Genomic DNA, 26961 nt, shown 5'->3' with positions numbered 1-26961 from the left:
CTGCTCACACCTGCAATTCTTTGCTTGAAGGGTTTTTCTGGCCATTGGAGCCTACTTGCCCCCAGGTGCAGCAGGCTGGAAGGAAACATCACCCTCCATGGGAGGAGTGGCTCATCTGATAGATGTTGCATTGTCTCTCTTTATATCTCCTTCTTGGGCGTGTGTGTGTATGTGTGTATGTTCTACTTCCAGTGGTAACTGGCTTGATGGTGCACCCTTCATTGTGTGTGTGTGTGTATGTGTGTGTGTGTGTGTGTGTGTATTCTACTTCCAGTGGTAACTGGCTTGATGGTACACCCTTCATTGGCTGCCTTTCCTGTCCTGTCTTTTTTCTTCACACTCCTCTCAGTGTTTCCTCCCCTTCCCAAACAAACTACTGACTCTCAAGTCCTTGTCTGAGGGTCCGCTTCTGGGGGAACCCAAACTTAGGCTGTTAGTTAAGGTCACCTTGTTAAAAAGATTCCAATATGTTGTTTGTGTCAGAAGGTGCTCATCACTGTTCCCCTGGAAGGTAGGGAAGGATCAGCTATTGGCTCAGCAACACAACCTTTTGATTTCTTAAGGTGTTGCCAACTTCAGAGTATTTTCCTGCATGAGAAGGTCAGCAAACACTGAACTCTTTGGAGGCTCTGCTCTCCCGTCTGTCTGGAGGAGGCAGGGACTCAATATTGTCTCACCACAGGACATGATGTATGGGGATTGAGAACCAAGGATGTGATGTGAGCCAAAGTGTGTCCCTGTTGAATGTTGAGGGGTATTCTGGTCGCACATTGCCTTTTGCCTGGTACACAGTGAAATCTAAGTAACTATGGATGAGTGGATGGATGGATATGATTTCAGTTTTCTTTTAATTATCATAATGTTAATCTGCCTATGTCAGAGTGGGCATTTGCATTCCCTAGCCTTCCACCCACTGGGATAAACCCTATTAAAAAAAGTCCAGGACCCAAGACAGGGTAAGAAGTGATTCTCCATGGTGGTGGCTGTGGCATATGGCCACTCTCTTAATAACTCAAGTGGCAAGTGTATTTTTAGGGCACATAGCAGAAGAGCGGTCATCTCAGTCCTTGGCATACATCTTTGGTGGGTACTTGGGGACCCATAGGTGATCTCATAAGATTGAATAAATATACTCCCTTCTGTTTTTCTTGATAGAAGAAAAAATAGCTTTCAGTGGTTGAGGAGTGAAGATGTTTTTTCCTTTCATTGTCTCTGTCATCTCAGCTTTGCAATCTACTCATGCAGCAGTATCTACGACATTTCTTCAAAACAAAACAAAACCAAAAAAGAAAGAAACATTGATTGGAATGTTTATTGAGCTCCCATAATTCACCACAGGAAGTGTGGAAGCACCCCTCGTCTACCTTCTCCAGAGGCACATTTGAATGTGAACTGAGAGTCTCGCTGCCTCTCTTCCCTTTGAGCCTCTGCTTAGAGGACAGAGGAGGATAGAGGAGGAGACTGAGCCCAAAGAGGTGAAGGTCACGGGAGGAACAGAACTACAGGGTATGCTTGTCATTTTCTCTGGGGATCTATCTGGGACCTTGTGGCCTCCCCAGAGGACCAAGTGACTGCCCCATAAATATTCTGGTTCTTCTTAGGCCGTCCATGTGGGGCGTGGCTTCCTCACTGTTCTCCTCAGAGCTGGAGCCAAGGGAGGAAGCTGAAGGCCCTCCGCCCATGCCGTCCTCGCAGGATAGCTGGTGGCCCTGGCACTCTTGTCTGCCTGATGTCTTGAGGCTTTGGTTAAAGAAGGCAGAGGCCATGCACTCGGCCGCTGTCTGGTCACAGGCACAAAGCAGCTTCACACACAGGCTCTGCCCGACACCTTAGAGGGCAAGAACAGAGTAGCAGACATGAGATATCGTAGGATGGCATGTGAAGGCCTCCTTGGCCAGCCTGACTGCCCCTTCAGCCTGTCATCCCATCCCCTATCTTGAACCTCTTGGCGTCTGACATACACTGATCCCTCTACTGGGAATATTCTTGACTTTCTCCTCCTCGTTAACTCATACTTGTCTGTCAAGACACCTGTTAGCGTCTCCTCCTCCAGAAAGCTTCCTGGAGCCTCCGACTAAATGAAGTGTCTTTCCTGTGGACTCCCATCCAATCCCACCCTATGGTTCCTTCTATCACAGCAGAATTTATTTTTTTTTGTTATTTTTATTTGCTAGATCTGGCAACCCTTCCCTAGTTCTTGAATGTTCAGTTGCATGTAGTGGAGGTGGGGATGGATAACATCTGTGACTCAAATGAAATAATGGGTTTGAAGGTGCTTAGACATAGATAAGCGCTCTGCCAATATTATCCTTGTTATCTGTAGTTTTCAAAGACGTATTTGGTCTGCTTAATTTTTTTTGTCGGATCCTACCATGGAGTATTCATCAACCAGATCAACCAGATTTTTTCTCATCACACTACCCTCCAAATCCCCTGCACTGGCCTTGACATCAGCCCAGACGCCCTTGTTGCATTTCAACAGCAGGGAGCAGAAAGAGGCGAGGAAAAACAAAAAGAGCAGAATGGACACACACAAGCCTGCTCCCCCAAAGCAGCTCTCTCCTTCCGCCCCTGTGCCTAGTGTCAGGAAGGCACAGAGCAGCTCCGAGATGCCCTCATTTCTCGTGACCCGACACCGGGATCTGGGACAGGACGCAGCTCAGAGTCCACAGAGGCTCGGAACCGGTTCACTGAAGCTCCATAGTTAGAACCACAAATGCAGGGCTCCTGGATTCTGTGAGAGCGGAGGCGTGGAGGACCCTCCAGCTGAGCAGGTGAGACCTCACGCCATGACTGCATCATCCAACAATAATAATCTGATCCTGTCACTCAGGGGCTCTAAACCCACCCCCGGCTCCTCGTCCCCCGAAGGACAGAATGTCACTGTTTCAGACTTGGCTTCATGGTCTGTTACTTACCTATCTCCCCAACCTCACCTTGCACCACAGCAGCCCTCCAACTCCCACTTTCTGTCCCAGTGACACAGAACCATGTGTAGTTCCTAAACTGCCAGGAGGTCCCCAAATGCCACGATTTTTCTCTTCCCCTTTCTTGGAACACCCACACCGGCGTGGCCACCTGGGAATCTGTTAACCTCCTGTAAGATCTCACCTCACTACCTCCTCTGACTTCTGAATTCTCCATCCTCACTGCCAAACTCTGCAGGCTCAAACCCCCTTTACCCGTGCTCCCGGGGCACCTGTACTACCTGCCTGGACGTATTACATGAGATTAGGATAGTTACTTGCTTGTCTCTCTTCCTTCCAGGCTGTGAGCAGTTTGAGGCAAGGATCATGCATGTTTATTGTTTTCCTAGTTCCCAGTGAAGGTTTGTTGGACAACTGGGTAATTGAATGAATGAATGAATGAATGATGACTGATGTGTAAGCACAGAGCTCCCGAGAAGTGAGAGGCGCACGTGATCCTACAGGACCGGATGGCATGGAGGTCCGTGCAGTGTGCTGAGGGAGCGCAGAGGAAGGAAGGGGGACTGAAGGCTCAGCCAGCGGGCCTCCCCAGACAAAAAATGAGGATGAGAGCAAACCCTCACGGAGCTCTTGTGAGATGCTATGGGGAGCATTTCCATTTAAACTGCAAAGCCTAAGGGAAGTGCCTCCACTGATGTGGACGTGGACACGGAGCCAGAGAATGTAGAAAAAGCCAGCACTAAAGCAAGCCTCACTGTAAGAGTGGTGCTCATGGGGTGTGGCAGTTTTCACATGTCCCCTGATGCCCTGAACGGCCCCAGAGGAGCCTCGGGCTTCCAGGATAGGGAGGAGTGGGCTGCAGGCCCACCATTCTCTTCAGCCAGAGCCACTCCCCTTTTGTTTCTCAGAGATCTCACTTGGGTAAAGGTTTCTGCTTGTTAGGAAAAGAGACCCCCTGGTGCAGTGAAGACTCGTCCTGGCTCTGAGGCAGTCTGGTTTTACAGCCCCAATCCCAGTGCTAGCACTTCTTCCTGTATGATCTGGCGCCTTGGCCGCCTGCATGAGCCAGGAAGACTCAGAGTGCCACCTCGTAGGACTGTCGTGAGGATCAACTCTGCTGACGCATCTCGAGAGCTTAGAAGGGCGCATCGCAAGCACTCAGTGCGCCTGGGCTGTTTGCTTCCTAACCAGCTCTGTGACTTCGGGCAGCTGACTTAGCTTCTTGAACTTGAGTCTCCTCCTTAGTGGGACAGGGGTACGTATGTGCAGGGGTACAGAGTTAAGAAGAGTATAAGTCACATAACAGCTGAGAAAGGCTTGGGAAAGCATCCATAAGCATGGGCTGTGGCTGTGATGCTGACCAGAATGAAGTAATACCTCACTGTGCAGCCCCACAGCACTTACACTTGGGCGCACCATCCACGCACACCACCGGTGACTGAGGAAGCCTCTCGGGCAGGCAGCCTAGCCTTCGCACCTGCTCCAGGCAGCAGTGATGGGACAAACAGCACCTAAGACCAAGGAAAACCTTTTACTGCCCAGAGCTCCCAGCTTCCCCAGGAACTACCTCAAGACCTGCTTGTCCCACACCCCCTATTGTAATGAGAGAAGCCAGTGCTCCTTTCCAGTGCATTTAGGACTGATGTATATACACATCAAGGACCACCATCTGTGGTTGCTCAGGTTGTGTACTGCACAAAGATGCCACAGCTAAGGCAGTATCAGTCACACCATATGTATCTTATTATTTAAAATTTTTTTTTGTATTTTCATTATGACTCTGTTGATTGCAAAGATGGGTGATTTGCATATTTATTACAATAATTTTCTAACAGATGGAAATAAAAGGTCTTAAGGAAGGGGTACCATTTTCATTGTGCACAAAGGTACCATATGGGCTAGTGGTGACCCCTCCACCCACCTTTTATATAATAGATCAGTTAGTCACACATCAATAGGGCACCCCACTTTGTCCCCAGCTTTGAAAGAGAGCAGAGTAACTATCTTGAGCTTAACAGTGTCCAGCAGGGAGCAAGACCTCAGTAAACATGGGAAGAAATCAGTGTCTTGCTTTTTAGACCCGCCCATCTGGCCTGATAAAGCCTCACAGTGTCCAGTGTCCCCCCAGCCCGATGGACATCCCGAGGAAACTTATGATAGCTCCAGCCAATAGGGGCTACAATTGCTCCCTAAGTCCTCCCGTTTCAACTGTTCCCTGTCCTTCAGTAACTCTCACTGGATCTTGGAGGCCACGGCCAGAGCAGGGCTCAGTCAGAGACTCGCAGATTTGATAGCACTGTGCTCAGCCAAGTCAGCTTCACCAACCTCTCCAGGTGGCCAGCAGTCAAGGAACAGCTCCACCTCCCCTGTCACATGGCCAATGGCTGGAGCTTGGTGACGGCTACGAATGGCAGCCCCCGTTCGGCTGTTCTTACAGCAGAGTCATGCTATCTTGTGTGTGCATTGGGCTGGGGTGGGCGGCCGTGGGTAGTTAATAGAATAGTTAAGATCAGAAGTCAGTGAATTAGAAATCATATATGATCAAGGTACCCTTGAGAATCACTCAAATTGTCCAGAATGTAAAGTATGCATGGTTTTGAAAAGAGACTCTTGCAGAAAATGATACCATTTTGACTGACTCTTCCTTAGTCAAGGCTAGGGAGTTCAGGTTTTCAGTTGCTTCCTTATGGACGCCGAGGAAGCCGTATGATGACTTACTTGCCTGCCTGGTCAAATCTCATGTTGTTGTGCAGTCTGGTCAGTGATGAGGAACCTCTTCAAAAGCACCCCACTTTCTTTCCATGGGGCTCCACAGAACACAGTGACTACTGCTGCCTCGATGTCTATCGTTTGCCTTATATCATTGGGTGCTGTGGACTCAAGAGCAGTATTTAAATTGTTCTCTGTCTTGGAGAGTGGAGGCCATATTTGTCAAACTCCTAATGTAAACATGCTTATGATTCCACAGTGTGGTACATGCTTTGCTAGAATAAACACTTCTGAGTGTCACCTGGTGGAGGTAAGTTTTGAAGGCTGCCTGTGCAGCAGAGCCCCTGATTTCACTGAATGCCCTGCGGAGGGTGGATGATGGGCCTGGATGACTGTGCAGTGGAGACGGGACAAGGAACTACGGAGGAGGTGGGTGGGTGGGTGAGTAATACAGCCATCCAGACACCATGTGACCTATAGTTGACATGTTCCATGTTCCTGCCATTACCGTATCCTTTGTATTAACTACAACAAGATTGTCTGTTTCCTTTTTTCAATATCAGCCATAGTGGTTGATTTCCCCTTGGCAACCACACCATCCGAGGGGGGCATATGCCTTTTCAATGCAGAGCTCTCACTTGGCCGTGGACTGGGGCACATGTGCAATCAGTCTTTAGACTTTATCAACTCTGCTCTCAGAATGTTCCTCAAACTCCTCTCAGGTTGATTTCTCCATCATTTCCTGTTTCTCCCACCACATTTATTATATTGGGTGGTATTTTTGTTTAATTGTCCATCTCTTTCACTTTGCAAGCTCCTGTTGGGCACAGGCAGTTTGTTTTGGTCTGCTTTGTTTAGATTTAATCATTTTTGTGTCTCCACCACCTAGCATAGTGCCTAGCACAGAGCAAAAGCTCAAGAAATGTGGGTTGAATGCATATATAAATGAATGAATGAATGAATGAGGTCAGTGAAAATTCTTCCAAGAGTGGTAGATATAAAATTTAGCAGTTACATTTAAAAGTTGCTGAGAAGCTAATTTCAGTGTGGCCTCTTGCAGAGCAAATCAACTGGAGACCCCAATTCTACGTGTTGCTCATTGCAAAATAGGCAGATTTGGGGGCTTCTGAAGTGTCTTTGCAGATCGACCCTCTTAGGGCAGCTGGAAAGTATTTGTGGTAGGGATAAAAGAGCTCTAGACTCCCAAATCAAAAGATCTGGATCCATCTGGCTCTGTCCCTTCATAGCCGAAAGACCTCAGACAAGTTTGAGCTGCAGCTGCTCAGCAGGAAAATGGGCCTATAATGGCAGCGAGCCACCCTGAGTGAGATAGTGCGTGCAACGAGCTCTCTGTGCAGTCTGCAGTGATGTCCACCGTGGAGGAGGCTCATCACCTCGCTGCTGGCAGCATCAGCACCGCTGGCCTGCCACCCCTTCCTGTCCCTACCTGTCCAGAGCGTCCCTCGGTTCACCTCGTCCTTCTTGGCCACAGTAACAGCCGTAAGATTCAAATTCCTCTGGGCACCGGGATGTCAGACAAAAGAGCATCTCTCCAAGCTGTGGCATCACCCACGTGTTGTCCTCGCTTCCCAGGTGCAGGAAGGTGAACCTGTCACAGGCTGATGAGAAACAAGGACTCTCAGGGGAGCAAGGAACGTGGGCAGTGATCCACACAGGCACTGATGGGACGAGGAGACCCTGTGTTCTCTGTCTCCCATCGCCGTTCTTCTGGCGAAACTGTTTTCAGGCTAGTACCCCTGTCTGAGACAACTTGTCTTTCAGAGAGCAAGTCTTAAATCCCCCTAAGGCATGGAGACTCGTCAGGACCAAAGATGCTCTTCAGGCCACATTTTATTACTGAGTGGAGTAACTGTGTCTCGCTCAGGCCCCCACAGGGCCCAGCAGCCTGGGGGCATCCTGGCTGTCTTCTTAGGCTGCCTGGCTCCATCAGGCTAGCACACCCTGGCAGGGCCTGCCTTTCAGAATCTGGATTCTCTTTCTCTGCCTCTGTCTTTCTTTCTGCCTCCCCACTCCCTCCTCCCCTCCTCCTCTGCCTGTAACTTTGGGTGAGTTAGGCTAGTCTCCTATACAAACTCTATCACCATAGGTTGGGTGGGGGTCCTGGCCCAGCCTCCCTCTCAGATCAGCTTTCTCCACAGCTCTGCATGGCATGCTGTGGAGGGCTTGCCCAGATATTAACAAAGTCCTCCTCTGGGTCCAACTGGCTGTGGCTCCTTGCAGATGTAGGGCCTTTGGAAAGGCACCCCGAAGGAGGAGAGACAAAGGGAGGATTATTAAAACCCAAGCGTTTCCTTCTTTCCAACAAACCATGGTGTGAACGATGCCAAGCTCCTTCCTTCTGGGCCAGTAAGAGTGGTGAGAGCAGTTGGTCAGGGGGCTACAGGCAAATCACATCCCCTCAGAGCCTCACGTGCTCAGCTGGCAAGGGGGATGGCACCTTCTAGTTGCACCAAGATGAGAAGGTCACACTGTGATACAGTGACCTTCGGGGCTCTGTTAACGGCCTAATCAAAGGATCACAAGGCTGAGAGAGGACAGATACTTCTCTGCCTGCCTGCTGCTCACCTTTTCTAGATGTTTCCTCAGGACCACTTTTGATGGATGACACAGCCAACTCCAAAGATTTCATGCTGGCAGGGACAGTGCTTATACTTCTAGCTGTGGCAACAATCTCTGCTGATCCTGAAAACACACAACTTCATGGTCTACATTCAAAAAGTGGTTCAAGAAGAGATTTGCAGATGAACACATGGTCAAAGCCAAATGCACACAGATATTTCAGAACAACAGAGCATTCAGAGAGTGTCCTCAAACTGGGTTTGGGCAGAGTCTCAGGGATCCATGAAAGCTACGTGAGAATTTCCAAATTTTCTACAATAACCTGAAAACTGACAGGAGCCTATGCTGGACCATCTGGATGACATCTCGCAGAGAAGAACTGTTGCAGCCTCTCAGGCCTGTGTTTGTGTCATGTTTACTATCATGCGCCTGCCAAATGGAGGCCCATCATGGTGCTCACAGTGAAGATATAAAGAGAATGGTGGAGAAATTAAGCCAACTTCTGGTCCACAATAATTTAGACAAGCAAAACTCTTCCTCAAACCCCTCCAGACACTGCAATAGCTTCTCATCATACTCAGAATTAAGTGCAAGGTTCTTACCATGGCCAGCAAGGCTGCCCGTGATCTGGCCTCCCTCACACAGCCTCCCTGGCACTGTTTGCATCCCCCTTTGCTCTTGGGTGTCAGTCCCACGAGCCCTCTGAGCTGGAGGCAGCAAAGTCTCCAGCCCACAGGCCAAAATCTCCAGCCCTGTCTGATCCAGACAAAGGGAGCATCAGTAGCTTCCACCTCACCCTCTGCTGCCCCCAGCTCAGTTCTCAGAGTGCTGGGTGAGGCCTGAGTCTCTTGGGCCCACTGACTTGCAGTCTTTCCCCAAACGCACCATATTGGTTTGCTTCGTACATCTGGGCTTCTGTCTCCTCTCACGGAACACTCCAGTCCTGATGGGCTAGGAGCAGCGCTGTAGTAGCCCTGTCGTAAGCCCAGTCTCCTGGGTTTAGCATGTTCTCCAATCCCACAAATGGAAATCTGTTAGCTACTTTCTTTCCACAGGGCTCCTGACTACTAGAAACTGACAAAGGCTCTCTCCTTGACCAAACTTCAGTCAGGCTCCTCTGAGCCCTCTTCTCAACTAGGCCTCAACCTTGGCCTTTGAGAAGTGCAAACCCTTGGCAGAAAGAATTTTGTCCACTCCCCTACCCCACTAAAAGGGTTAAACAAACCTTAGCCTGGTTTGTAACAGCTCCAGCCATGCCGCTTGGATGACCCAGCCCCCTGATCCCTCTTAAGTTCCTGCCTGAGAAAGCTCAAAGCAGGCAAGAGAATTTACTGTTTGAGACCTACCCTGACCCAACACCTGCCTTGGCTAACAGTTCTGGGAAAACAGCCCCCTATACGCTTTTTGAAATTGCTCACTTCCCTGTCTCTGCTGGGGCGCTCCTGGTTCCCGCCCCCCTCCTCCCTCATTCTCCCTTTAACACACCCGGTCACCTCTGCACAGATCCGAGTGGAGCTCAGTTTATGCTGACATCTCTCTCCCCTGCTGCAGAAGTCTGAATAAAACCTGTCCTGCCACTTTCAACAAACGTCAGGCTCTGTTTCTCTTTGACAAAACTCCCCAAGTCAGTGCGGTCGAGTGGGGAGAACATACTTTTAGAGGTAAAGAAATCAGAGGTTGACTTTTATCTCAGTCACATACTAGATGGATGACCTTGGGCAAATCACATAGCCTCCTCGATTTTAATTTCTCCATTTATTAAATTATATTAATAATACCCGTTTTGGTGTTTGAATAATCCTTCCAGCCAAATGCCTGGCAACAAGGAAACAGCTAAGAGTAGCCATTAGAATCACTCAGTGAATGTGAAAACATCTGTCCATCTAATCTGGGGTGAAAGACTCTCCAGGTGGAAAGTTCTACAAGTAGATGGAGCTCCCAGAAGCCCAGAGTCTGTTCCCTGTCAAGTCCGAGTCTCCTGCTGGAAGCCCTCACCCCTGAGGAAGAACTTTCTGGATTATTGGTGCTAATCAAATTTGAGGCCCCCACACTCCCCTTAGATGAGGGCATTTGGTATTAACCACCCCTCTGGACCGGCCACCCCACTGGGGAGTAAATTCCTCTCTCCCCCTCACCTTCCGTACTGAGAAGGTCACAGGGCAGCTCAGGGCCAAGTCAGCCCAAGTCTTGATACCCTGAGCTCTGATACTGATGACCCAGCTCCGTAAATTCGGATAAGATTTGGGAATTCTGTCCAGGCCTGGTCGAAAGGTCTCATGGTGACAGGCCAGACCAGCTCAGGTACAAAAAGTACCACTTTCAATTTTCATCAGAGAGGAGAAGGGAAAAAAATGAGCTACCATCTTTTTTCTATTAAAATGGGTAGAGGTTTTTTGTTTGTTTTTAAATAATAGTACCCTGTATTGGCTCCTGGAATGTGCACACGAGTGTAGAGTGGTTTAACCCTTCTCCGGGGCCATTTGGCAACATATCGAGAGCACTGAAATGATTATGCCCTTTATTCAGTGATTCAACTTCTAGGCGTTTATCCTGACAAATTAATCAGAAGGGGAGCAGCATAAAGAAAGTGCATATCTATTATTTATAACAACAAATGTTAGAAATAATTGGTTAAATCAAGTATGGGATTCCATACAAGGAACTATTGTACAGCCACTAACAATCATGTTACAGAAAAATATTTAGTGTCAGGGGAATATTATCACATTGTATTAAGTGACACAACTCAGACTGCAAAACTATGGCTGGTAAGTGATCTCAAATTCATTTTATTCATGTTCATAGATCTGCTTGGTGGAAGGAGGAGACTAGAAGAAAGCATCTTTAAATATTAAAAGTGGTTATCTTTGGGGCCGGCCCAGTGACATAGTGGTTAAGTCCGCGCGCTCCACTTCTGGTGGCCTGGGGTTCGCGGGTTTGGATCCCATTCACAGACCTACACACTGCTCATTGGGACGCACTGTGGCAGGCATCTCATATAAAGTCGAGGAAGATGGACACGGATGTTAGCCCAGGGCCAATCTTCCTCAGCAAAAAGGAGGAGGATTGGCAACAGATGTTAGCTCAGGGCTAGTCTTCCTCACACACACAAAAAAGTGGCTATCTTTATAACGTGGAATTACAGGTGATTTAAATAGAAAACTAAATAGTTTTCTGTGTTTTTCTAAATGTGTCTGTAGCAGATAACCTTCCATTTCTTCCTACTAATGGATCTATCTTTTAATTTCATTTGTCTACCTTTGGGTATAAAAGTAAGTTGGCGTCAATGATTTCTTCCATTTTTTGAAACACACCTGATTTCATAAATGGATAGGGGACAACGATATACAGGGAGGCAGGGGAAGCTGAGTGTGCTTACCTGGGGGGGGTGTGGCCCTCTGGGCTTCCGTGCCTTCCTGGGCTTGGCCTGGTCCTGTTCCCAAAAGAAGAGAGACAGGGTGAGTGTCAACCCCAGCCTGTCCCACCGTGGTTTGTAGAGGTGACTCTATCCCTCCGGGCGCAGGGGGCACCATGCTCTTCGTTTTGCCCCTGGTCGCCTCCCAGGAGAGCTAGTGATGGCAGGGTCACAGCTGAGCCAGAAAGACCTCCCAGACACAGGCAAGCGCAGCTGCAACTTGTCAGGGTGGAAGCAGGTGAGTCTTTGAAATACTTTGGGAAAGCAGACTTCTCCAGAATTTGAGCACACAGAAAAAAACTTTTTAATAACATTTTTTTGAACAGAGATAAACGGGGCAGCAGAATTCTGTGACTCCAGTTGCTTTCTATGTGGCTCCAGGAAGGCCACTGAGCCTCAGTTTCTCTGTAAAATGAGTTTGCTGTTGTTGTTGAAGAGTTGTTAAGCTCCTACTATGCTATAGACTGAATGTTAGTGTCCCCCCAAAATTCATGTGTTGAAACCCAACCCTCAATATGATGGTATTGGGGGCCGGCCCCATGGCTTAGTGGTTAAGTGCACGCGCTCCACTGCTGGCGGCCCGGGTTCGGATCCTGGGCGTGCACCGACGCACCGCTTCTCCGGCCATGCTGAGGCCGCGTCCCACATACAGCAACTAGAAGGATGTGCAGCTATGACATACAACTATCTACTGGGGCTTTGGGGGAAAAATAAATAAATAAATAAAGTTATGAAAAAAAAATATGATGGTATTGGGGGTGGGCACTTTGGGAAGTGACTAGGTCATAAGGAAGAACGGTCATGAATGGAATCAGTGCCCTTATAAAAGAGATGCCAGAGAGCTCTCTTGCCCCTTCTGCCATTGAGTTTTCAGCTGAGGAGGTGGCCATCTCTGAAGCAGGAAACGGACTCTCACCAGAACTTGACCGTGCTGGCGCCTTGATCTTGGACTTCCAGCCTCCGGAACCGTGAGAAATAAGTTTCTGTTGTTTATAGCTACCCAGGCTGTGGTACTTTGTTATAGCAGCCAAAACAGACTACGACCTACTGCATGCCAGATATGGCGCTAAGTGCTTTGCATGTATTAACTCAGTAATAACCCTGTGAGTTAGTGCTATGCTCACCCTCATTCAGAGGTGAGAAAGGGGGCACACAGAAAGTTAGATCACTTGCTCAAGGTCACAGAGCCAGGAAGTGGCAGAATGCAAACCCAGGCCACCTGGCTAAAGGTGACCCTCCTAACCACTACGCGAGGCTGCTATTTCACTTCTGACTATATCACAAAGAGCTAGAGATGTAACTCCAAAATGCTTTGAAAAGGAAGGAATTGCCTTAAATTCAGTGTTTAAAAGATCAAGATTATGATGCTGCTATGTGAAAATCAGGCTGTGAATTTACTGATGTAGACACAAATGTTCCATCAAAGAAAGAATCTCAACAGCTCTAAGCTGGGGCAATGGTTCTCTTCAAAGGCAGAATGTACAGATTCAGAACTAAAGGAATGCTAAGCTGTACCACCCCAGGCAAATGACTCTACCTCTCAGAGCTTCTCTTTTGTCTGTAAAACGGAGATAATAATGGGCCTCCTAGGACCAGGATAACTCAAAGAACGTGTGTAGGGGCTCAGGAACATGCTGGCACATCCAGATCCTCAACAATGTCACTGCCTGTTAGCCAAGGAGTCCATTTGTTTACTTATTCATTCTTAGTAATTAGTAAGTAGTTATTATCAGTAATTTATGCTTATTAATAAAGGATCAATGGTTACTAATCACCACGAGCAAAGTAAATGGTTAGGTTAATTCTTCTGATGACATCTTGGCCTAGACATTTTTAGGTAAAAGGTGGTTCTCAGTGAGTCACTATTGTATAGTGGAAAGAAAACAAGTCTTACAGCCTGAAGTCTGGGGTTAGAGACCCGTCCAGCAAGTCACTGGAACTTTTAACCTCCCAGAGCCTCAGTTTCGTACATAATCTGCAAAATGGGTACAATAATATTTCCTCCAGACCCTGTCAAAAAGTGGTCACCAGAACTGAACACAAATGTTTGGATGGCATTTCCACTGGATTCCATGCTGTCCTCCTCATAAGTCCCCTCTGCTTACTTGTCCTGGAGAGAGTGGTCAGTCGGTCACCTCGGGTCTCAGCAGCCACTGTGAAAAGAAACCACCCAACTTCTGTTATTGATCCAGCTTGGCATGAAAGCTAGGCAGGGGTCACCTGCGAATGAAACAGGTTTGGGGGCTGAGGGACGAGGAGTGAAGGTCATGGCAATTTCATCGGGGAATGTGTCTGCACATTGGTGCTCAATTAAGTCCCGGTTCAGTGGACAAGGAGCCAGATAGGGTCAGTCCTGTATTTAGGCAAGGAGATCAGCAAACGACCTCTTTGGGAGAAAGGGCCATTCTTTCCCCTGATTGGAACAGGTCCTTGTGGGAAGGCAGCTTAAGAGGGAGTTTAGTCTAGAAGTCAGGAAGGACACATCGGAGGCCTCAACTCCCAGCCCTGCCAGTCAGCTCTGTGTCTTGGACAACTTCTCTCTCCTTCTCAATTTACCATCTTAATATGGAGATTATAGCAATTATTTCAGGGGGTTGTGTGAGCATTAAGTGAGATTGTGTATTTTAAGCAAGTCGTCCAGTATCCTGCATGTGATTGGATGGTGTGTGCTATTTTTGTAGCCACACTGAAATTCCTGGAAGAAGATGCTTGTCCAGAATCTTCCTAGGCTCCCTCTCATTTAATCCTTCTGCTACCCTAAGGGATAGGTATAATCATCCCTTTCCAGGGATTGTTGAACTGTGGCCCAGTGGCCTGTCTTTGTAAATAAAGTTTTATTGCAACACAGCCATACTCACCCAGTTACAGTTGTCTCTGGCTGTTTTCCTGCTGCAATGGCAGAGTTGAGTAGTTGTGACAGAGATCCTATGGCCCACAAAGTCTAAAATATTTACTATCTGGCCCTTTACAAAAAAAATTTGCTGATCCCTCCTTTATGCAAATGAAGGATTTGAAGCTTAGAGAGATTAAACCATGCTTCCAAAGTCACATAGCTGAAAAATGGGAAAGCCAGGATTTCATTCCAGATCTGCTTGACTCCAAAACATAATTGTTTCATTACGTGATGGTGAGAATAGTTACAAGCCCTATATCTTGTCCTTGCAAACTGTCTCACCTGCAGTTCTGTGATTTATTTATTTATTTTTTTTTTTTTGCTGAGGAAGATTCTCCCTGAGCTAACATCTGTCGCCAATCTCCCTCTTTTTTTGCTTGAGGAAGATTAACCCTGAGCTAACATCTGTGCCAGTCTTCCTCTATTTTGTATGTGGGTCACTGCCACAGCATGGCTGATGAGTGGTGTAGGTCCACACCCAGGATCCAAACCCATGAACCCGGGCTGCCAAAGTGAAGTGCACTGAACTTAGCCACTACGTCATAGGGCCGGCCCTCATGTGTGGTTGGTTTTTCAGGCTTCTTCCTCCTCTGGAGGGCACCTGTGGGCATTGCCTAGGTCCTGGGTTTGAGTGTGTGTGTGTTGGGTGGTGAAGGTGTGAGTGTATCCACTATCTCCAGTTAGACTCTAGGCTCCTTGAGGAAGCTTATTTCCTTTGCATCTTTCCCAGGGTCATGCCAAAGGTTATGATGGTTGAGGCTGAAGAAATTGGAAAAAATACCAGTTTGGGGTTGTGATTGTCTGATGGGGCCATGAAGTCCACAGTGTATCCTCAATTTAGAATGGAAGTGGCCCCTGCCAGTCATGCTGGGAATGGTTGCTGCTTGGGCAGGGCACATGGTGGGGCTCGGGTTCAGTGTAGGTGCCATTTTCTCTTTTCTCTAGACTGGGCCCCAAGGCACAAGCTGTCTCGGAGCGTTGAGGATGAGATGCCCTTGGACACAGAGGACAGCCAGAAGGGAGCTGCACCATGAGCCTCTGCTTCTGTCCTCGCAGCAGCAGCAGCAGCAGAGGAGAGAAAGAAACAAACTTCTAGGGAGGTGGTTGTACAGAGTGGTCTCCCTGAGGTGTAGAGTTGCCAGATTTAGCAAATAAAAATACAGGGTGCCTGGTTCAATTTGGCTTTCACATCAACAACAAACAACTTTTTAGTATGAGTTCACCCATGCCAACTCTGGAACATACTTATACTAAAAAAGTATTTGTTGTTCCTCTGAAATTCAACTTCACATTGTTGAGGGTGGGCATCTTGCATTTTATCTGACAATTCTACCGAGGTGGGACTAGGGGTGTGGAAGAAAGCTGAGCAAGTAGAGAAGAGATCTGGGGGTCAGGAGGAACAAGGAGTGGCTCTGGAATGTACTTGAAGCAGTTCCATTGCAAACCCAGCAGGGGGCATTTTACAGGGGCCAATTCCAGCGAGTAGGCAGATGGCACAATTGAAACATGAGTATGGGGTACAGGCTAGTCCCCTGGTGCTCACCTTCTCCTGAGAGGGCCATCAGGCCAGTGTCGGTGGGCTCCACAGGAACCACTGAAAAAGAGAGCCCCCAATAGCAATGACTGATGGACACAGTGTCAACACCAAGTGCCAACAGTCTCAAAGGACAGGCTGGGGACTGCTGGACCAAGGGAGGAAGGGGACTGTAAATGGTGTTGCCAGAGAAGGGCTGTTCATCCTGTCTTAGGATTCCCTTGCCTCTCTCACACCTCCCAGAACCTGGGGGTGTCCAGCAAGGCCCCAGCTCAGGAGGGCCTCCAGCCAGTGCTGGGTTCTGGTGGAGAAGGTGACCTTCGGACACGGGCTGAAGGTAATGACAGGGCTGCAAACCCTGAAGGTTTGTGGCTGTGGAGTATGGTATCCCGACTTGAGGAGACCTCTGTTCAAAAGGGAGGCAGGTGGCAGAGGAAAAAGAGCACTGGACTCAGAAGATACATAGAGATACAACATGCACACACACACCCATACACACAGGTGCACATGGGCACACACGCACCTACTCACACCCATTCACAAGCACACATTTCTGCATACACCCATGCACACACACTCATATACACATGTGTGCACACCCACAAATCTATGCACACACAGCTACATCATCTTCCTCTTCATCAAACACTGCAGGGCTAGTTCTGAGAAAGAGACCCCAGCCTCAGGAAAGGAGGGATGCTCTGCAGAGGTACACCTTGAACTTCCTCTCCCCAGGTACCCATGATGTTGAGACTGAGAGATTGTGGGAACTTCCGTGAACAAGGAATGACAGGCATAAATTTAACTCTTGCTTTTTTCATAAGATGCATGTTTTAGAACAGGAATCACCAACTGCTTAGTTCAATAGACAGTTATGAAGAGCCTACCCTGCCCTGAAAAGAGACACACTAAAAGCAGCCTCCCCTTGAAAGAGCCTCCATCTGGATCCAGGTGCCCCTCTTGCTGCAGGCTCTGGAGGGCAGAGGAGGGAGGCAGCAGTTCTGCTCCTGGGCTGCCTCGGTGGTCAGGAGCTCACCCAGCTGGGAGAGGCCTTGCTCCGTCTGAGCACTAGACCTTGTCCTGGTCACACTGCATACCAGGGCTCTGACTATAGAGTCAGCAAGGAGAGAGAAAGAACTTGAGGTCTACATCCTAACTGGATGAAATCCATACCCGTCCATGTAGCAAGGGACAATGTTTGCACTAGGGCCGTTTGATGTTGGATGGTTGAATTGCATTTATCAGAAGCAATGGGATCTCCTGGCCAGGGGGAGGTGGGGACATCTCCAGTGCCATAGGTCACTCCAGCTTCTGTGAGGCAGGCCCCGAGGTGCATGCACCGGCTCCCATCAGTAGCTGGCCCCTGTGGTCTGAGTAGGAGCTAGTTTCCCTGGAAGGCCTTACCTCTGGGCAGAAGCATTGTCAGCTCTTTCCTGCTGGTTGTCTCTGAAAAGAAAACACATTGGAAAGTCTCCTTAGAGCAGTGGATTTGGGGGATGTTAGAAGGTGCTGGACTTAGCATCTGAAGCTACACAGCAGTGATTGGTCCCATACCAGCTCCTGCCCCAGATCATCAACCCCACCGCTGATGCAGGGCCCGTTCTTCCTACCTGGAGGCTGAGCCAGACAGAAGGAAGTGTCCAGAAGGTTCAGAGAAGAGTTGATACTGGACTGAGCCAAGCACTCTATAGCAGCCTTGTCGCAGGTACACAGCAGGCGCTCACAAGGGTCCCTGGACTCTGTGCACAGAGCAAGGGCAGAGCCGGTTGGAAGACCTCACTTGGAATCCTTAGAGTTTATGCAGACTCCAAAGCTGACTCCTCATCTGCCCGACAAAACCCCGCTCCTCTTGCAGTCTTCATCTCATATGTGTCAACTCCATCTCTCCAGCTGCATAGGCCCAACCTGGAGTCATACCCGCTCCTCTTCTCTCTCACACCCAACCCATCAGGCCATCCTATTGGCTCTACTTGCAGCCTATTTAGGGTCTGACCATGTCTCTCCATCTCCACTCCACTACTCTGGGCCAGGCCATCTCTTGCCTGGGTTATGTCAATGGCCTCCTGCCTAGTCTCCCTGCCTCCCCTCCTGCTGCCCAGTCTATTCTCTTTAGACAGCCAGAACAATCCTTTGAAAACTCAGGTCAAACCATGTCTTTTTTTGTGTTCAGAACCCTCCAACAACTTCCCAACTCAAAGTAAAAGCCACTGCCCCTGTTCCTTCTCAGATCTCAGCTCCTTACACTCCTCTCTCATCACCCCATTTCTGACTCACTGGCCCCTGTTTCTCAAACACACCAGGCCCCTGGAGGCTCGGGGTCCACCCACGTGGTGTGTCCTCCATCTGTGCTGCTCTTCTCGCTTCCTGCCTCGTCTCAGTCTTTGCTCAACTGTCATCTTCTCAGGAGACTTCTCTTGACTTTCCTATGTAAATAGGAACCCCCACCCCGGCCCTCCCTATGCCTTTTCCCCAATTTATTTTCCTCCATAGCTCTTGTCACTATCTAACATACTATATAACTTATTTTCGATATTTTCAGTGTCTGAAAACCATGAGGAAATTCCAGAAGGTCAGGATATCCCCAACACCTAGACGATGTCTTGCACTTGGTGCAGATGCTCAGAAGGTATCTGTTGAATGAATGAATGAATGGTGTTTTCTGGATTTGCTATGTACCTCACCTAGTGATTTACACCGATGGCTCACCTCACTCCTTCTGGAGGCTCCATCCTCCGGCCAGTCCTTGTTACCTGGACTTTGGAGTCAATCGAAACTGAGTTCAAACCCTGGCTCTGCCACTTAGCAGCAGTGTGACTTTGGGCAAGTTATTTAATTTCTCTGAGAAACTCTCTTTGTCTGAAAACTGGGAACAATGACCCCCGTCTAATAGGGTAGTTAGGATGGTCAGAGTTGCTGTGTATAAAGCCTATGTCACACAACAGGCACTCATCCAGGTTGGCTCTAACACGGTCTCCCTACCCGCCATGCTCCTCTCCCTTTGTGCCTTTGCCTATTCTTCTTCTTCTGCCAGGATTGCCCAAAGACATGAAATAAAATTCCTGGCATCACACAGCAAGGTGGAGAGCTGAGATTTGAACCCATGTGTGTCTGATTCTTACAAACAGCAACACCCGCAAGCCTTGTTCATCCATCACTGCCTCTACCTCTACTGCCATCGTTGAGTTCTCAACACATGCCAGTCACCGTGTTAAGTGCTTTATGAACATTATTTAATTTTCATAAAATCTCTGAAGCAGGCTTTCTCCTCCCCATTTTGTAGCCCTTCCAAGCCGCTTAGCAGCAATGCCCGTCCCAAGCTCCCAGGGTTGCAACAAGTATAAAATTATAAATCAAATAATCTGCTGATCTATTATTATTTCAAAAACAATTCAAAAAGCATTTATTGCTCATCTACTTCATGTAAGGTGCAGACGCCGTAGATCCGGCCGTCATGGGGCTCTGGTACAGACAGTCATGTTGCCAGTGGCGATGATGTTGAGGGTGGCCCCTGGAAGCCTTTGGCCTGGTCCAGGCCTGGGGTGCCTAACTGTCATTTCTCAGCCCAGCCCCTGGGACACCTGGAGATGCTCACCACACGTGATGGTCTTGCTGATGCAGTCGACATCTGTGCTAAGCTTGGCAGGGTCTTGGAGACAGTCCATCTCAGCGGCCTCCTCGTAGCACCTGCGATGCTGGAAGCAGCAGCTGTGGCACAGTGGGGAGGGTCAGGGTGAGAGCGTGGGTTAGGGTTAGCAGAGGGGCAGGCAGCGCATGATCGTTCTGTATCTCTGGATGGTTCCTGGCAGTGGTCTGTTTCAAATACTCAGTGCACACACACACACAATACTTGAATTGTATTACCTGTGCAGGAGGTGCTATTATTATTATTATTTTATTATTTTTTGTGAGGAAGACCAGCCCTGAGCTAACATCTGACGCCAATCCTCCTGTTTTTTGCTGAGGAAGACTGGCTCTGGGCTAACATCCATGCCCATCTTCCTCTACTTTATATGGGCCGCCGCCACAGCATGGCTTAACAAGCGGTGCATCCGTGTGCACCCGGGATCCGAACCCCGGGCCGCCGCAGTGGAGCGCGCGCACTTAACTGCTTGCGCCACCAGGCCAGCCCCTGCTATTATTATTATGAGCATTTACATATGTAGAGACTGAGACACACGGGGCACTATAATTTGCCAAGGTCAAGATCCATCACAGAGCGAGGCAGACGCTAAACATGGGAGTCACGTGGCTCTTACAGTGCACACAGGAGGTAAGTGGAGACCAATGTAATGAAGAAAAAATATACAGGCAGCTGATGGCCTTGAGCAAGCTACTAAGCTTCTCACACCACCTAACTCATAAAAATTTTTGGAATTCAAGAAAACGTCCATATTGATCCTGCCATGGGTTAGGCACTTAATGGTAGCAATTATTCTTGGAATCTGATGTGCAAGCTCAAGGTGGAAACAACCTTTCCTCCAGGAGTTTGGAAATTCCCACCCCAATCAACTGAACTGTGTAAAGTAATTGAAATTGGGTGTGACCCACTATTCTGCCAGCTTTGGGCCATCGGTGCTTTGATCATTTAGACAGTGATGAATTACTGCTTCATTTCTTTGACTTCTAGGTGTACAAGGTGTTTTAATAACTAAGGGAATTGGTAAGGGAGGACCTTAAAGGAAAACACATTCCAGAAGTGGCCCTGGCACCATGCCCCGTACAGAATCAGCCTCTCCCTGTCTGAATGTCAATGAGCTGGCTCCAGGATGTGCTCATGGTCCCAGAGATGCGAAACTGCCCTTTTGTCCAGAAGCAAGTGACACCAGTGGGCTGTCTGATGTGTTACAAAGAGGAGTCCTTCTCTACCTTCTGCGGGTCTGTGTAGATGAGAGCACATGCTCCATCACACTGGATTTGGGCACAGGTATAAAAGCAATGAGGTGGAGACTTGGTTCCTCGAGTAGAGGTGAGATGAGGGTTCACTTTCCTGCTTCCATACTGTGGCTGCTGCTGCTCCTGCAGTCACTGTGGCTCCAATTACTGCTCTTACTACTGCTGCTACTACTACCACCACTACAGGTTTACTAGTACTGCTGCTGCTGTTGCTATTACTACTGTTACCACTATCGTTACTACTAATACTACTACAGCTACTGTGACAACTGTTACTACTACTATTGTTACTATTACTTCTACTCCTACTACTACTACTACCATGGCTTTACTAGTACTGCTACTATTGCTACACTGCAGCTGCTGTTGCTATTACTACTGTGACTACTGCTGTTACTACTAATACTACTACAGCTACTATGACAACTGCTATCACTACTATTGTTGCTATTAATACTACTACTATGGCCCTACTATGACTGCTACTACTGCTATCACTACTACTATCATTACTATCACTATTACTATTACAGCCCCACTATTACTGTTACTGTTGCGACCAACCACTAATAATCTTGAAGACTTAATAAGCCAGGCAGAATCCCAATCACTTTAATTTGGTGATTTAATCCTCAATAATAACTCTATGAGGTAGGTATTATTATTATCTCCATTTTACAGATGAAGAAACTGGAACGCAAAGTTAAATAACTTGCTTAAGGTCACAGGGTCCATAGGAACAGAGAATTGGGATTACTGGGTCATAGGTGATATGCCTTAATACTCCAACAGGTACCGCCACGTTTTCCCAATTGACCCTCCCGCTACCCGTATCTATTTGCCATACCCCTACTAACACTTGACGCTGCTAAGGTTTTAAATTTTATTGCATACGCCCATACACACTCATGCACACGCACGCAGTCCGGGGAGCTTTCCTTGTCCGTGCTCTGCCTGAGTAGCAGCCAGGCCTCCAGGAGCCCACCTTTTGGTCTTGCTCACCTGTCAGACTCGTCCACAGGCAGCCCTTCCATCTCAAACCTGCAGGCGCAGCCGTAGTCTTCGAAGTCCCGGGGGCAGAGCCCGGCCACACACTTCATGCCGCTCACGAACTGCAGCAGCGCGGGGAAGCTGGTGAGGACGGCCTGCAGCCAGGTGAAGCGGGAGCCCAGGCAATCTGGGGGAGGCGGAGCAGGGCGCGCTGGGAACCAGAGTCCAAGAGGGAGCCCCTGCTCCCGGACCTCCTACCCCTTGGGCTGATGGTGCTGCCTCAAGCGACTGAGCACCTACTGTGGGCTCAGGACTGTTCAGGACAACTGAAGAGAGGCAGGTTTATAAGCCGTGGTCCCTGTTGGTAACGGCCAGTATCCCCTCTTCCTGCCAACAAAACTGACAAGTACTCAAGGAAGCTGAGCCTTCTCCCCAAATCCCTGGCGAAGTTTCATGATCATTCTCAGCTGGGCATGGTAATCCCGTGCTTCCAGGACAGTGGCTGGTCTAGGGCTGAGCATGTGACCCAGATCTGGCCAAAACAACTGAAGGGGAAGTCTGTTAGAGGTTTTCAGAAAACATTTTTTTTCCTAATAAAGAATAAAGGCATGTGAGAAGATCCTTTTGATCTACACCTTTCTCCTTCCTTGAATGTCAGTGAGGATATGCTGGCTGGAACTGCAGCAACCACCTTGCAACCCTGAGGCCCCACGCCTAAAGATGAAAAACCCATATGCTCAGGGTAGCAGCGCGGCAAGATAGAATGAGCCTGCTGGGTCTGTGATACACGTGAGCTGCTGCACCAGTCCTGGTGCCCTCAGATGGCCTATGTGAGATGATTAAATGTCTTTATTGTTTAAGTCACTATTAGTTTGCTGAATGGATCCCAGATGATACAGTCCTGGCACTAAAGAATCATAAGTCAGAGAAGGGGTACAGACACTAATAATTTGGGGGCACCTACTGTGTGCCAGAAACTGTGATAGGTGCTTAACAATAGCTAAGAATGATAGAGTAATGCTTTAGACAGCATTCACTTGGTCTATTGTCCCGTAAACCTCATGTTACTTCTGCAAGGCAGATGCTATTCTGTCACCTCCATTTCACAGCTAAAGAAACTGAAGGTCAGAGACATGCAGAGGTATCAACCAGCAATGACGACTTGCCCTAAACAAAAAGACTCTTGCAAACAAAATTGGCACAAAACTGGTATCCAGTTTTTGGACTCTAAATGGCGTGCTCACCCTCTCCACTCTGCCTTTCTGACTGGAGGATCAGTAAGTGCTAAATGGGTTGATCCCACAGCACTGACTTAATGCACAGGGTCACAAGAGGGAGCTTGCGGGGATCAAAGAGTAGCCTGTGAGGACCAGCTCCACCCTGGACTGTTTTTCGAGTTCTGTTCTCATTCAAACTTCCTTTCCCATGTTTTGTGTCCACACGGCCTAATCAGAAACAGGAAGAAATGATTCTATACTGGTGGAAAAAGACACTCTAAGGTTTCCGTGTGTGTGTGTTTATATAAACATGCATTTTCATTCAGAAATTGACAGGCCACCCCACTTAGTCATCTATACATTTTAAGCGCAGTCATGCTCAGCATTGTTTAATCCAACAGCAGTTCAGAGTCTCCTTGCTCCTGTCAATCATATGATAATCTTATTTTGGGATATTTTTAGTAATCAATGATAGGAGCCATCATGGTGTCCTGCAGTTGATAGTCACATGATAGATATGTGATTGATCAATGGAATATTTGACACCTTTTGAAATTCTTAGCATTTATATTTATTAGTTGAGGAGAGAAAATAAAAGCACTTTGTTGTAGGGGGTCTAAGCTCAGGACTCAGAGAAGGACTTCTCCCTTCTAGCTGTGTGGCCCTGGGCAAGTCACTTAGCTCCCTTAGCCTCAGTTTCCTCACCTGTGAAATGGGGATCCCATTCCCCTCCTGGCCAGGTTGTGGTCAGGACTAATGAAGTAAGGACTCTGAAGGCACCTGGCTACTCAGTGACCCTCCCTGCAATAAAAGGCACTGCTACCCTCGTCAGAACCTGGATCTCATTGTTGGGAGCTTGCTAGGGAGTGCCGCGGGAGCTCAGAGTGCAGAGACCAAGACCCTGGTAATTTCCTTAGATTTCCCACACAACCCCTATGCCCTGACACCTGGTGGATAAAAGCAATTTCAAATTTAACTTACCAAAAATTTCAGCCACATTTTCCACGTTTTTAAACACCCCATTGAAGAATGTGATATCTTAGTGGAAGGAAGAGAAAACAAATTAGAGAGTGTGGTTTCTCCCTTTCCGCTTCCGTGTCCATCCCCTGGGTGAAGAGTAAGTCAAAGCCTTTCTCTAAAGATAGATTTGACCTTGGGCTAACTTGCTAGTAACACAGGTTACCATGGAGACCCGATAAGATGACATGGGAACTGTGTTACTAGGCAACATTGCTCAATGATAAAAAGACCCCTGGATGATAAGGTGTATCTGGACTGGCAGGCACTATGGGTGAACTATAAATACCCGGTGTGAAGTCATCATTTTGGATCTCCCTCAGTGTGATAACTCTTGCAGCTGAGGATGTCCCTTCTGGGCATCCTAGAAATTATACCTATGAAGTTGTTACTAGAGATACTGATTCCTACGATAAATGAAGCTTCCAGGCCAGGGAGGGTCCTGTGGCTGCTCCACGTGAGCCACATTCCCTTGTCCCCGTGCTGTGATCTAGGGGCTCCTGGACTGCTGTGTAGATTGCTGCCAGGCCACTGTTCCTGAAGAGGAATGGCTGCCCCTGGCACATCGTGTTACCTGGGCTTGATTCTTCTAAGTGCTAAGTGTGACCTGTCAGTCTAAACATCTACCTGAAGAAGGCCTCCTGGTGGGCATTGCACTTCCCATGGGGTTATGCCGTTTGGAGAGAGACCAAATTGTCATTTGGGTCTGGGTGGGACTGACCACTTTGCTTGCATGGGCTCACGCACAAAAAATTTGGTTGACTCAGCTCACCTGTCTGAAAAGTCAGAAATGAACCCTTAATTCAGGGCTACCATCACCAGCTAGTTCACTATGCATTATGTTCTTCAGTAATACCCATATAAGAACCCACCTGACAGATCTTTATAATCCATTACCAGGAAAACTTTCCCCTCCCCAAAGAACAATTAAAAATCCTCTTTTCTAATAACTAGAGTGCTGCAATACATCACCTTTCTCTTTTTGTCCTGCCTTCTAGGAAGCTCAGAGCTCAAAGTGAAGCTAAAATACAGTTACCATATAACCCTATGATAAGCACATTTACTTCCTTCTCCTAGTTTCTCCTTTCAGGCGACTTTTGTCTTTTGATGGGAGTCTTTAGTACTTTAAAGAAGAGACCAATGGTGGATCAGATACCAGGAAAGACTGTTGAGGGAAGGGCTTTTGAGTCTCATTTGAATCACTTTACCTACAAATGCCCCAGCAGTGGCTCTAGGGTATATTTAGAAGGGATCATTTTCTCTGCTAATATCCTAGGCAAATTTCTACCCAGCTAGATCTCTTAAGAAAAGTTGAAAGAATCCTTACTGATATTTTTTGAGAGTCCTGGAGGCAGCTCCCGTGGAAGGTGTGGGGTGTCCAGAGGATGGCCCCCTATAATTGAGGAGAAGAGCAGGGTTAGCATGAACACTGCCACTGCCCACTTGCTGAACTAAGGCGGGGAGGTGGCAGCCAGGACGGATGGCAACAAGGATGAATGTAAATTCAATTCTATGCATATTTTTCTAGTACCTGCTATATGCCAGATCTCTGTGGTAGCTCTTGAAGAAAAAAAAGGAGTGGCCGGGGTGGCCCCAGTATTTTGCATTGGTTAGCTTTAAGAGTGGCCTTCTGGTTGATGATAGGGAGATTTGGGGACTTATCTTGAAGCTGTTGTTGCATATGAAGCATGCCATTTTAATTTAGACTGCATGTTTGTTTGGAGTGTCTTGAGATGAAAGATTGGTAGAAATAAATACAGACATGGAAACGACCTTGGCCCCCAAGGAATTTATGATTGAGGAAGGGGTTTTCCACACTATCAGCGTCAAGCTCACCTGGGATGCAGGCTCAGTAAACATTCTGATCTCTGTGCCCTCACTCAGGTCTGATCCAACAGGTCTGGAGTGGGGCTCAGAAATAGGTATTTTTAACAAGCTCCCAGGTGGTTTCAAAGCTAATAGTCTAGAAACAGCACCTCGAGAAAAATTGCTTGGGGGAAAATGATGATAGGGTGAAGGGCCTATACCAGTACCCAAATACTACCACCATCTTCAGTCAACATCGCATCATAGTGGGAGCGTGAGGATGCAGCTTGGGGAAATGGGGACAAATAGATGGGAGTTGGAATCTCAGTTCAATCAGGGACCAGCTCCCTAGGGGCTCAGAGAGCTTATAGACTTGTCCACATTGTATTTTTCCCCTTCCAGTTATATACAGCATGTGAGTAGTCTGAAAATGTTGAAAAATTTTTATCTTTCTTCACAGAGTAGTCAAGTTAGTTAGGCCAATTACTTTGACATTGTTTGGAAACCTATAAATAGGAAAGCCTTCACAGAAGCGTGTTAGATTAAATCTGTTTAGGAAGATGATCACATTGATGCCTGACTTGGCCCTGCTTGGCTTAGGATGGCTTTCTCATCCTTGGACTATTGACGTTTAGGATTGGATAATTTTCTGCTGTGAGGGGTTGTCCTGTGCATTTTGGGGGAATGAAGGCATCCCTGGTTAAGAACCGGCACTCAGAGGGAAAGAATCTGGGCAGAGGAAAGGGATCTTGGCTGAAATAGTCATCTGCCTGGATCTTGTCTCTTATGTTATGCCTTCAACCAGTATCCAGAATATGCTACATTCACTTTCTTCAGATAAAATTCGTTCCCCTTAGAGTTTCCAGAAAAACCTCACAAAGAAGAAAGTTTCCAGAAAAACCTCACTGAGTCCTTTCTAGTGGAGACAATCTCACTGGTGAGAGGAGTAACAATGGTGGAAGCAAAAACTTTTGTCATTG

The 26961-nt window shown here is 47.8% G+C and overlaps 1 protein-coding gene across 1 annotated transcript; it reads right to left on the bottom strand.

The window, feature by feature from the left end:
- Positions 1-1532: 1532 nt before the first annotated feature.
- OC90 (otoconin 90) lies at positions 1533-25599 on the bottom strand. The gene is made up of 13 exons (XM_087447445.1): positions 25503-25599; positions 24140-24196; positions 21954-22128; positions 19651-19763; positions 17669-17797; positions 17463-17504; positions 16068-16118; positions 13737-13784; positions 11596-11649; positions 8223-8339; positions 7084-7255; positions 4332-4438; positions 1533-1828 (listed from the first exon to the last, which is right to left on the bottom strand). Exons 1-13 carry the CDS (start codon positions 25597-25599, stop codon positions 1533-1535), a joined length of 1458 nt encoding a protein of 485 aa, XP_087303571.1.
- Between the last annotated feature and the right edge of the window lie 1362 nt (positions 25600-26961).

The sequence above is a fragment of the Ceratotherium simum genome, chromosome 23 (genome assembly GCF_057802395.1).
Source record: "Ceratotherium simum simum isolate JZ-2026a chromosome 23, ASM5780239v1, whole genome shotgun sequence".
In the NCBI taxonomy this organism is placed as follows: domain Eukaryota; kingdom Metazoa; phylum Chordata; class Mammalia; order Perissodactyla; family Rhinocerotidae; genus Ceratotherium; species Ceratotherium simum.
The sequence above is the reverse complement of the archived record's forward strand: the minus strand, read 5'-3'. Positions and strand labels throughout refer to the sequence as shown.